This window comes from Cherax quadricarinatus, chromosome 22, assembly GCF_038502225.1.
Source record: "Cherax quadricarinatus isolate ZL_2023a chromosome 22, ASM3850222v1, whole genome shotgun sequence".
Taxonomy (NCBI): Eukaryota; Metazoa; Arthropoda; class Malacostraca; order Decapoda; family Parastacidae; genus Cherax; species Cherax quadricarinatus.
The window spans coordinates 23654340-23668073 of record NC_091313.1 but is presented as its reverse complement, the minus strand read 5'-3'; the positions used below and the strand labels follow the sequence as shown (position 1 = coordinate 23668073).

General features: G+C 40.2%; 1 protein-coding gene across 1 annotated transcript in view; it reads right to left on the bottom strand.

Annotated features, from left to right (window-relative positions):
- The window catches only part of LOC128689861 (glutamate receptor 2-like), a 14746-nt gene extending 2447 nt beyond the window's left edge, over positions 1–12299 (bottom strand). The window contains exons 1-5 of the mRNA XM_053778358.2: positions 12255–12299; positions 10400–10489; positions 1596–1754; positions 1022–1169; positions 236–453 (exon numbers count right to left, since the gene is read on the bottom strand). Coding sequence (XP_053634333.2) covers positions 236–453; positions 1022–1169; positions 1596–1754; positions 10400–10489; positions 12255–12299 — 660 coding nt within the window. The remainder of the gene's footprint in view (positions 1–235; positions 454–1021; positions 1170–1595; positions 1755–10399; positions 10490–12254) is intronic.
- Positions 12300–13734: the final 1435 nt, after the last annotated feature.

Here is a 13734-nt window from a genome sequence, read left to right as displayed (position 1 = left end):
TAGAAAAAATCCATATCATTTGTGGGGAGTACAACTTCAAGGTCTCTTGATCCAAGGAACTGGAGTAAGGCCTCCTCTTCCACGCATGTGGGTTTAGCACTTCATCATGAAAATGTTACTAATTCGAGGGAGTATATACATATGAAGTATAAATAAAGGACATTAAAGGTATATTTCATACAGAATGTATTTTTAAACTGATCTATCGTAGCTTTATCAAAATGTCTTTTTTTACCATGAAGAATTGCGGCTTCATTGACCCCGCCTCGAGACGCCAGGGCATTTTAGTCTGGGACACCAGGTCAGCCACGGAGTCTATGGGGATGGTGACCTTAGGCACCGCCAGCATGGCCGTCAGGATCCCACTGTAGGAGGAGGCGAAGACGAACGATGCCAAGAGCCAGGTAGCAGCAACCAGGCGACCACCATCCTTCATGGGAAGCCACTTAGGACCTGATGGAGAGAGGCAGGAAGTCTGTATGTTTACAGAAGACTGAGACCACTTGGTCCAAATTATGCAGATTCAAATATAAAATGGGAGTTGACACAGTTACTTTTGCTGATGTTGTGCCTTTGTTGCTGTTGTTGATGTTGCCTTTGCAACATTGCACAGCTCCTGATGACGCACTGAGAAGTACTTAAGCTAAAGATTTCCAACCCCTTTAGCTTGTTTTGCATTGTTAAGATCGCCTGTCTGCGACTGTTTCTCATATATATATATATATATATATATATATATATATATATATATATATATATATATATATATATATATATATATATATATATATATATATATATATATATATATAGTGAATGAAACTGGAATACTTCCATGTTTAAAGTACAAATTAGAATAAAAAAAATTTTAAAAGTAGCGAATAAGAGAAGACATTCAGTATGAAAGAAGATGACGTTGATGTCACAATAGTAATGATTCACAAGAAGAGTGAGAGTGAACAGTGAAAATGTTGTTGATGTGTTGATGGAATAAGATCCGTGAGAGTCCCTGTACACTCACTGTCTTGTGTGAGTGTCTGGAGAACAAAGAGGGGCGTCTTGTCTATCAGGAGGATCGTAGGAAAAGTGAACATCTTGCCTTCTGCCCACAAGCTCCCTGCCAAGGCCACTCCTATGCTCACAGCACTGCACAGAAAGAGCAGCCACACCTGCAGGCAAGCCAAGATGGAGGCCAAATTGGTTAATGGAGTTTATAGACTATCGACAACACGACTGTCGTTCAACCTGCATGTAATTAGTTCACCACCAGACAAGATGTCTATACACAAACAACCCTCACGTAGGAGAGAGAAGTTTGCGAAAGCCCTGCTGTCCGACTTGGTTATTGTGTATTGTTCCAGTCACGGTATTGTGCCTTTTTGTCCTTTAAGATGTTTATACACTGAGAGTTACTTTAGTCTCAATTTTAGAGAAAAAAGTATTCTTGGCTGGAGGCGAGAATGTTACATGGAACCTTAATGACTCTCGTGCAGTCGATAGACTTAAAAACCCATTAACCAACCATCCAGCATATGACATTGGTTCAATGTCGTTATAATAATATGTAACATTGATCAAAGTGTCTATGGCCAGACCAGGAGAGAGAAGGGCCTGAGGAAGGCGCTGATGTCGTTGGTGAGTCCAGGTCTGGTCATCATGATAGCCAAGTCATCAGTGTGAACAGAAGCAGAAAAATCACAAGCTGTCTCCCTCTCCGGCGTGATGGTGAAGGGTCCCACAGCGAGCTCCACTTCCTGGTGGCACAGAAGAAACTCATCTGAGTAGCTCATTGTTGATAATATGAAGGAAAAGATTAAAGAAAATAGAGAGACACGTTCATACACGCACACAGGACTTGACAGGATGGATAGAAATGGACTAATTGAAAGGAGAGAAACGGAAACACTAAGGTATAGTAGGAAGGTAAAGACTAGTTGAGACACTGGGATGTGAGCAAATATTTCTTCAGCCTCAGGGAGGTCAGAAAGCAGGACAACCAACGCGACGAAATAGCGAAAGTAGACTTCATATAAAGTTTGAGATTGGGTATGGCAGGACCCACGAAGCAAGGAGGATGTGAACCAGCAAGTGTCAAGTTAAGAGGTTCGGCCCCTGCAACCACAAGTTGGAAAATACAAATAACCGGAAATACACACACACACACACACACACACACACACACACACACACACACACACACACACACACACACACACACACATAGTGTATAAATGTCGAAAGATATACACTTCTTTGTGTAAAGGTTCTTAGTGTCCACTGCACTTATCTGATCGTAACTACCCAGGAGTGAGGTGAGCATCCAATACAATCAGTAAAATTTGCTTAATAAACCTGTAGTCAGAACGTTAGGCATTCTATACAAAACACACACACACACACACACACACACACACACACATACAACAGGCCTAGTGTCTAATCGACATGTGCCTAGGACAAAATGGTAACTAACACACACAGGATGTTCCAGAGATGGGACACAGAAACAAGCTGAAGACTCAGATGAATGACAGGGATGTTAGGAAGTATTTCTTCAGCCACAGAGTTGTTAGGGAATGGAATAGTCTGGCGAGCGATGTAGTGGAGGCAGGAACCATACATAGTTTTAAGATGAAGTATGATAAAGCTCATGGCACAGGGAGAGGGGAGACCCAGAAGCGGTCAGTGAAGAGGGAGGGCCAGGAGCTGAGTCTGGCAAACCTACGGCTAGCGTTCCGATACCTCAGTAAGGAGTCGTTCAAGACTCTGTATACCATTTACGTCAGGCCCATACTGGAGTATGCAGCACCAGTTTGGAATCCACACCTGGTCAAGCACGTCAAGAAATTAGAGAAAGTGCAAAGGTTTGCAAAAAAGACTAGTCCCAGAGCTACGGGGATTGTCCTACGAAGAAAGCTTGAGGGAAATCGGCCTGACGACACTGGAGGACAGGAGAGTCAAGGGAGACATGATAACGACATATAAAATACTGCGCGGAATAGACAAGATAGGACACAGACACAAGAGGTCACAATTGGAAGTTGAAGACTCAGATGAATCAAAGGGATGTTAGGAAGTATTTCTTCAGTCATAGAGTAGTCAGGCCGTGGAATAGCCTAGAAAGTGACGTAGTGGAGGCGGGAACCATACATAGTTTTAAGGCGAGGTATGATAAAGCTCATGGGGCAGGGAGAGAGATGACCTAGTAGCAATCAGCGAAGAGGCGGGGCCAGGAGCTATGAATCGACCCCTGCAACCACAAATAGGTGAGTACAAATAGGTGAGTGCACACACACACACACACACACACACACACACACACACACACACACACACACATACACACACACAAAAACGCACACACACACACACACACACACACACGCACGCACATACACACGCACACCCACCCCAACACACACAAGACCCACCTTTCGATCCAGCATACCCATCATACCAGACCAGGTTCCATCAGGCTGTTTGGCTCCCCACAGTCCATCTGGAGGACGGACCAAAACGTAGCTGAAATATATATATATGTACATATATATATATATAAATATATATATATATATATATATATATATATATATATATATATATATATATATATATATATATATGTATATATATATATATATCTATCTATCTATATATATATATATATATATATATATATATATATATATATATATATATATATATATATATATATACATATATATATATATATATTATATTATATTTTTATTATCACACTGGCCGATTCCCACCAAGGCAGGGTGGCCCGAAAAAGAAAAACTTTCACCATCATTCACTCCATCACTGACTTGCCAGAAGGGTGCTTTACACTACAGTTTTTAAACTGCAACATTAACACCCCTCCTTCAGAGTGCAGGCACTGTACTTCCCATCTCCAGGACTCAAGTCCGGCCTGCCGGTTTCCCTGAACCCCTTCATAAATGTTACTTTGCTCACACTCCAACAGCACGTCAAATATTAAAAACCATTTGTCTCCATTCACTCCTATCAAACACGCTCAGGCATGCCTGCTGGAAGTCCAAGCCCCTGGCACACAAAACCTCCTTTACCCCCTCCCTCCAACCTTTCCTAGGCCGACCCCTACCCCGCCTTCCTTCCACTACAGACTGATACACTCTTGAAGTTATTCTGTTTCGCTTCATTCTCTCCACATGTCCGAACCACCTCAACAACCCTTCCTCAGCCCTCTGGACAACAGTTTTGGCAATCCCGCACCTCCTCCTAACTTCCAAACTACGAATTCTCTGCATTATATTCACACCACACATTGCTCTCAGACATGACATCTCCACTGCCTCCAGCCTTCTCCTCGCTGCAACATTCATCACCCATGCTTCACACCCATATAAGAGCGTTGGTAAAACTATACTCTCATACATTCCCCTCTTTGCCTCCAAGGACAAAGTTCTTTGTCTCCACAGACTCCTAAGTGCACCACTCACCCTTTTCCCCTCATCAATTCTATGATTCACCTCATCTTTCATAGACCCATATATATATGTATATATGTATATATATATATATATATATATATATATATATATATATATATATATATATATATATTTATATATATATATATATATATATATATATATATATATATATATATATATATATATATATATATATATATATATATATATATATATATATATATATATATATATATATATATATATATATATATATATTTAGCTCTATTAGGGAGCATTGCGTTAAGCAGTCTTGTTTCAAAAAATTCCCTGTATAGGTTACTAAGAACAGGTAAAAGAGGGCAATGGGAAATCCTCTTTCACCTGTTCTTAGTAACCTATACATGGAATTTTTTGAAACAAGGTTGCTTAACACAATCCTCCCTAATAGAGCAAAATGGTTCAGATATGTTAATGATATTTTGTGTCTTATGCCCAAAAATGTAGATATGCACCATTTCCTTGTTAAATTAAATAACTTAATCCATTCAATAAACTTTACTGTTGAGTTTGAGAAAAATAACTCATTGCCTTTTCTAGATGTTTTAATTATTAAGGGTAATAATGAATTCAGATTTAAAATTTACAGAAAACCTATTGTTTCTATGTACACTATTATTCTTCACATCAAGAGAGTGTTAAACTGTCTGTTTTCTCATCAATGTTTTTGAGAGCTTTGTACATTTGTAGTCCAGAGTTCGTAGATGAGGAAATTTCCAAAAGTTATGAAATAGCTAATGATCTGAAATACCCAAGAAACGTAATTGATAAATCTTTTAAAATTGCTAGAAATACTTTTTATAATCCAAGAAGGTACAAACAGCCTTATTCAACTAAAAATTTGTTGGTTCTCCCTTACCATGAAAACTTGGTTGATATGCCTTCTCTTCTTAAGACTTTTAATATCAAAGTTGTATTTAAAAATCTTGATACAGTAAAAAAAAGTTTTGATTAAGAATTTCCCCCAAAATGCTGACGGATGTGTCTATAAGATTCCTTGTAAAATTTGCGATAAAGTTTATTACGGTCAAACTGGTAAAAATCTCGAACTAAGATTAAAGCAACATAAATATAGCATTAGAACTGGACAAGATTCCAATGCTCTATTTATTCATGTGAGAGAATTTAACCATCCAATTGATTTTTAAATAGTTAAGAAAGTAGTATCAAGCAAGTCTATGGTCGACAGGAATAAAATTAAATCATGTTTCATAAAAAGCAGTTTTGAAAATAATATGAATATTACATTTGGGTTATATAAATTAGATTCATTTATTATTAATAAAATTTTGGAAGACTTTAATAATGCATTAGACAAATACTAAATCTTATTTCTTGGATAGAGTGCTTTGTTAGTGGGATGTCGTGAGGACCAGCCTAGTTGGGACCAGCAGGTCTGCTGCAGTGTTTCTTTCTTATGAGTCGGATATCGTCGCGCGACAGGTGTTCCTTTGTTGTGGGATGTGATGGTGAGGTGTGGTCTCGACCTTTATATACCTTCCTTTGATGTATTTTTTATAGTTCCTTGATAATATGAAAGGCACTTGAAATTTCACTATTCTTTCACAGTGGTTGTTTTGCATATTCTGAAATCACCTATTTACTGTGATCTTATTGCATATGTATGTACACACACACATATATATATATATATATATATATATATATATATATATATATATATATATATATATATATATATATATATATATATATATATACGTATATATATATATATATATATATATATATATATATATATATATATATATATATATATATATATATATATATATATATATATATATATATATTAGAGAGAGAGAGAGAGAGAGAGAGAGGGCAGAGGACGTGGAAGAGGACGTGGAGGAGGAAGACATCTACAGCCGTCTCACTCTCCACTAACAGTTCCAGCGGCAGAATCTGAGGACAAATCTGCAAAACACAGGAGGTGCAACAAATCCTAGTCCACCCTCCCAGGCACCTAGGCTGTGCTCTCGCTGTCACCGGAAGGGGCACACTGCCAACAACTGCCTGCGAGATACCAGGTGAAATTACTGCTACAAGAAAGGACATCAGGAGGACCAGTGTCGGAAGAAAAAGGAACTTGACAGACAGGGCCACCTGTTTAGAGACCTGTTCTCAGAACAAACCAGCAGGATCTCTGAATTGGTGAACACTCTCACACGTCACCCACTTAGCTACTCCTATCCCAGCCCAGGAGGTGGGATTGTGCCTTATACAAGACCACAGACCTACATCCCTGCAGCTGCCTCAGTACCCTACCTCTCTCAAGGGCAGGCACCTTACATTCCCTACACACCCATCACCTCAAGCTGACCACTTCATCATGAGGAGCCAGTCTATCAGCATCCTGTCGGCCAACATTAGAGGTTTCATTACTAATGTTGGAGAGATCACACATAGTTTTGTGAACACTCGACGTCCCGACATGATAGCTGTTGTTGAAACATTTTTGGATGACAGGACTCAAGAAAATTTTGCAAGAATTGCTGGCTACACCTCATGGATGAGAAGAGACAGGCAAGGGCAAGGAGGAGGTGTTGCTGTGTGCTTCTCTAAAAGTGTTCATGCCCAGCACATTGATGTTGCCACCCCTACACATCTTGAAATGATGTTCTTCAAGCTCTGTATAAACACTAGTACCTCTGTACTAGCATGTGCAATGTACAGACCTCAGTGGCAACATGCAGACCCTATCAACTTCCTAATGGAAAATATTGACTCCCTTCTGCTACAACACAACTGTCAACATATTATAATTGTTGGAGACCTCAACCAGCACCTTATACAGAGGGACTTTGATGACCTTCCTGCAGTGTTTGACATGAGAAACTTTGTTGATTTCCCTACTCATATCTCTGGCTCCTCCCTTGACCCAGTAGTGAGTGATCTGGCAGAAGGCATAGTCACTTGTCAACCCCTCGGTTACGTTGGATCGTCTGACCACATGGCTGTTTTTACGACACTTAAGATCCCAACAGAACGAGGTGAGGAGTCCACACGCACAACCTGGCTATGGGAAAGAGGTAATTGGCCAGCCCTTTGCTCTGAGCTTGCCACCACCGATTGGAATGCTCTTCTCCAAGGGGATGTTGACAACCAAGTGAAAGCCTTCACTGGACACATCCTTAATCTACAACAAGAACACATTCCTCACCGGCAATATGTGACGAAGCCTACAGATCAGCCTTGGTTTGGCTTTCGTTGTAGAGAGGCTGCTACTGCTAAGTACAAAGCATGGCGAAGGTATAAGAGACATCCTACCACCTATAACAGGAACTTGCACACGCAAGCCTGTAGGCATATGGGTGATGTTCAAAAGTGGGCCATTGCTAAATGGGAGGTGGACACTAAAAGAAAGCTAGCATCAGGTAGGGTAGGCTCCAAAATCTGGTGGTCCCTGGTCAAGGACAGACAAGGTTATCTGCCTGATGAACTTATTCCACCTCTAAATCGACAGGATGGGACCACCTCTACTAGTAGTCAAGAGAAGGCGGACCTCTTTGCTGAACACTTTGCTACCAAAATGCAAGTTCCTGATCCAGCAAGGGACCCTCCTTGGCTAGCTGCAAGAACTGTGTCAAAACTGTCAGTGGTGACAATAAGGCAGGAGGAAGTGCATTTCCTTCTTAAATCACTTGACCAAGAAAAGGCTGTGGGCCCAGACAAGTTGAGCCCAAGATTGTTGAGAAGATGTGCAGACCAGCTAGCATAAGAACATAAGAAAGGAGGAACACTGCAGGAGGCCTGCTGGCCCATACTAGGCAGGTCCTTAACAATTCATCCCACTAACAAAACATTTGCCCAACCCAATTTTCAATGCCACCCAAGAAATAAGCTCTGATGTGAAAGTCCCACTCAAATCCAACCCCTCCCACTCATGTACTTATCCAACCTAGATTTGAAACTACCCAAAGTCCCAGCCTCAATAACCCAACTAGGTAGACTGTTCCACTCATCAAAGCAGCACCTCTAACTTGCATCTTTCAGCACTGCCTAGTACAATGTAAATGACCCTCTCTATGGAAAGAGGCAAATGTAGTCCCTGTTCACAAAAAGAAGAGCAGAGCAGAAATCAGCAACTACAGACCAGTGTCACTCCTGTCAATCACGGTAAGATCCTTGAGACAATAATCTCAAGACAAATGACAGATTTTTTTGACTACCACTCACTACTTTGTGATCGTCAATATGGCTTCAGGAAAGGTTACTCTGCTGCTGATCTGTTGTTAAACCTCTCCACTAAGTGGCACCAGTCACTGGATGAATCCAAAGTCAGCTGTGTGGTAGCACTGGACATTGCTGGCGCTTTCGACCGGGTGTGGCACCAGGGCCTCTTAGCAAAACTTCAAGCACTGGGAATTGCAGGCTCTACGCTATGTCTCCTCAGTGATTACCTTCATGGTAGATCTCTAAGTGTAGTTCTCAATGGAACGGAATCAGCAAGACATCCTATTGGGGCAAGAGTTCCACAAGGAAGCGTGCTGGGTTCATTGTTATGGAATGTCTACTTCAACGACCTTCTTCATCTTATCCCAGAATCACATGCATATGCAGACGACTGTACACTGACATTCACTTACCCAAGAGAAGAAATGCCAGCTGCTCTAAGCTACATCAATCACCAGCTGAGATGGCAAGTAACATTTGTACCTGAGAAAACGCAAATGATGATCGTCTCTAGGCACCATGATGGTAATGCTGGTGCAGTAGTAAGGATGAATGGGAGGGTGTTGGCACCTGGAGAAAAAGATGATATCCTTGGGGTGAAATTTGATTCCAAACTAACCATGAAGAACCCTGTTGTAAATCTTGCAAACAAGGCAGCCAGGAAGCTTACAGCACTTCGCCGTATCTCGCATCTGCTTGACAGTAGGGGTTGCAAGATCCTGTACGAGGCACAAGTACGCTCACACCTTGAGTATGCTCCACTTTCTTGGTTTGCCTGCACCCCTCTCATCTGCGACTGCTTGACAGAGTAGAGAACAGAGCAAGACGTCTCATCTCTCGCCTGGACCCATCTTGGATAGATCTGTCATTTCAGCAGAGCCTTCAACATAGGAGGGATGTGGGTGGCCTTACTGTTATGTACAAGGCCAATATTGTCAAAATACCACACTTGGATCCACTTCGAGGACAGCGTGAAACAAGCTTTTATGCCACAAGATGGGCAGAAAGAAGCAACTTCACTCTGGCTGTACCCTTCTCCAGAACATCACTCCATCTGAGATCCTATATACCCAGGATAACTCGAGTATGGAACTCATTCGTACAGCATATTGATGTCAAAGAGATAAAGTCAGTTGATCAAATGAAAATGCTGGCCCACGGATGACTCCAACTTCATCCTGTCCCGTACTTGTATGTCTCATAACAATAAAAATGCTTTCAAATGAGTTTATGTAGGTAACAGCTCTTAGCTTGCCAATAAAGTTAGGAATCCTTAACCTGTAAATAACTTGTCAATAAAGCTAGTGATCCTTAACCTTTCAAACCCTGTGTAAAGAGAGAGAGAGAGAGAGAGAGAGAGAGAGAGAGAGAGAGAGAGAGAGAGAGAGAGAGAGAGAGAGAGAGAGAGAGAGAGAGAGACAGACAGACAGACAGACAGACAGACAGACAGAGAAATTTAGTTTTGTCTACTAAAGTAATGCATTATCAGTTGCGAAATTGTTGTTTTAAGTATTTATTACTTATATAATACTTCTCTAATTATATTTTTTATAATATGATGTAGTTATGTGGACATTTTACAAATCAAATTTACTAAAACTTGGAAAAGTATTCCTAACTCCACAAACCTTTGGAGGTAACGCTCAAAAGAATTTGCAGTGTTGTAAGACTTACTCAAATTTGTTTACCTCGGCGATAATCTTGAGAAGGTTACCAATAGGTCCGTCTACTTCGTAACTACCGTCTTCGCGTATGATGACTTCGATGTACGGAACCCACTAAAGAAAGAACAAAAAGGCACAATACCGTGACTGGAACAATAAACAGATAACCCGCACTTAGGATAGTGAAGCTTCCGACGACGTTTCGGTCCCACTTGGACCATTTACAAAGTCACACTAACATAGAAGAGTGAGGGAGCCAGTATATACAGGCGAGGGGGACGGGGACTGGATCAAGAGAGGGAAAAAAGTAGTGGTAGTAAGGATGGTAGTGGAAGTAGTAGTGGTAGTAGAAGCAGCAGCGGTAGTAAAAAGTAGGGAGAGAAAGAGAGAGAGAGAGAGAGGAGAATTAGAGAAACATACTAATATTAAATCCAATAAAAAATACAACTTAATAAAACTTATATATTGCCATTAAACATTTCCCGATTAAAAAAAAAGAAGCAAAAGCCTATTACGTTTAATATGTAATTCAGATCTTTTTGACTCACAGTTAAATACCTTACTTAAAAATTAATAAAATCACTACAGCTATAAAAAAAAAATTCTCCGTGTGCGTGCTCATGTGTACTTTATCTTTGGTGTACGTACATGTGCATTTTTGTGGACATATGTAAGCAGACCTTAAAATTTCTTATTGTATGTAATGAGACAATACACTTAATTTAAGTAGGAATAATAATATACAAAAGGACTTAAATTGCCATGAAGAGTAAACGAGGCAATCTAGTCACCTCCTGACGACGTTTCGGTCCGTTCTAGACCGCTGTCATGTTGTGACTCGACAATGAGCCAGAACAGACAGAAACGTAGTCATTAGGCTAGTCTTGCCAGTGCGGGTTTATGGTGGATTGTTCCAGCCACGGTATTGTGACTTCATATTTTTCAAATCAATCTATAAATTAAAAGGACTGAATGTGTCTTAGTGTCAGTATGGAGGAGTACACTATAGGTGAACACTAGTAGAGAGTATTATAGGAGAGCACTATACGACGGTACTAAACTATAGTACTATACGATAGTACTATGCGATAGTACTATAGAATAGTACAGTATGACAAGAGCAGGTGAACAACATGCTCATTTTGCATGTATGCCTGAGATTTATTCTCTGTTAATGTGTATACACCGAGAGACGCAGTGTATGCACATTTATACGTAAGTATTTCTACGCAGAGATTACTTTAATTCCAACATGAGGGATTAACTGACTGATAGTGTAATTACTGCCGTGTGGTCGACAGGATTTAAACATGATAAACCACCATGTTTATACTGTGTATATACACCGAGAGATGTATACCTATCGGTGTATATACAGTGTGAGAGTAATTTATTCACTATTTTATAGATACAACTCTCCCTGATGATAATGTCCAGGTGACTTGCGGCTTTACTGTGCAACGTGTAGTCAATAGACCTGAAAGTTAAGAAACTAACTGAATACTGTGGTAACATAGACTATAAACAATGAGGGATGTACCGTATTTTCCGGCATTTAATACGCACGATCGTATGAGACGTATAAAACGAGTTTCCAGACAGTTGAAACATAATGGTAGTAAACAATTGCTAAAGCATAAACCAATGCCTACCCTTGACCCTGACCTTGAGCATATAACGCCCAAGGTGAATTTCCAAGAATTTTTGTGGGAAAAAGTGCGCCTTATATGCCGGAAAATAATAATACATCTCTTTCAGTGCGTTCTCTTTACGAGTTTACTTTTGATCCCTTTTTTAGGGTAAAATAATTTTTTGTATAAGTTTACAGGTAAATTGCTGCCCTAGTGACCCAGGTGCAGAGAGACTAGTTCATACTGACAGTTTCAGCGGCGATCCTGATGACGTCTCTGGCAGGAACCTTCATGTTTAAGTACTGTAAAGAACGTCGTTATAAAGGAACATTGCGAAGATCATTATAGTTATTTATTTCAGTGAATAAGATCCTACCCCTCTCCATCATTTATTGTCTTGATGGAATGTTAGCATAGGCACAGAGGTGCCTATGCTAACCTTCCTCTGGTGTATAAATATACCTAGTTGGATGAGTCTTATTGTAGCCAGCTGACCCAGTGGCTAATTCGACGGTCTGGAGTTTTAAGACTCTGATCGCGGGTTCTATCCCCGCCCGTGGTATGGTTTGTGATTGCATTGTCTGTTTTCCCCCCACTTGACAGTATCATGTATCATGATGGCATAAACCTTGGTATTAGATAACGACAAATTGATTGAGAAAGACCAGTGAGGAAACACTAGGTTCTGGGACCGTAATCAAGGTCCCAGGACCGAAAGATTTTGTATTAATTATGTCCTAGTGTTTCCTCACTGGTATTTCTAAACCACTGTACCAATATATCTAACTAATACTGCGTTGAGGTAGAGGACAAAGCTTACGGGGCATCTTTATTCTTGTTATCATATTCAGAAATGATGTGCTAAATCCGGATGGGTCATTTAGCTGGGGTTATGGTGTATGAGGGCACCAATCTGGGGTCTCGCAGCGACCCAAACAAATTTAATGTCCTAGAAAAACGGCGGATTTTTTTTTTCTTGCTTTCTCTGGCTTCACATAAAGTTGTAGGGTACAATGCTTTTCACATGTTTACAACAATTTCCTGTTTTCTCGGGATGAATTTTTTTTTCAGGCATTTACAGTCTTTACCTGTTTCTCAGACACTACCAGTATTTTTTTCCCTTAGGCAGTAGGTGTCTTCTTCTTTTCCCAGAAGGTAACGTTGTTTCCCTCTGTTTTCAGACGTTAAACGGTGCTCTCCCGTTTCTTACAGCTAATTGATATTTCACAGTTTTTACAGATGTTTCGCTGTATCTCACAATTTTTCAGACGTCAACGATATTATCCGTTTTCCTTTGACGCTAAAAGGTAGTTCCCGATTTTCTCAAAGGTTAGAGGGTTTTTTCTTTCTTTCTGCGGTACTTGCAGTTTTTCTTCCACTAAGCCTTTCATATTTCGCATTTCTGTTCTGCACAAATGAATCCTCCTCTTCCTCTTCTTCGTCCACGGAATCTTCACCTTCCTCTAATTTTTGGTTTCGATTATTATTCTATTATCATGTTTTTTTTGGAGGGGGAGGGGGGAGCGGATTTACACCCACTCGCCTCATTTACAATACTGTATTTCAGAGTTATGGCTTATAACTACATTGGTAGTTTCTAGCTACTTTTCTCGATCGTAAGTTTATAACTCCTAATTATATACGTGGCTCCTGACACGTTTGTAGAGCCTAAATGCACTGGTAGCTCTCAACTAAATTCGTAGCTCTTAATTGCAGTTATAGTACCTA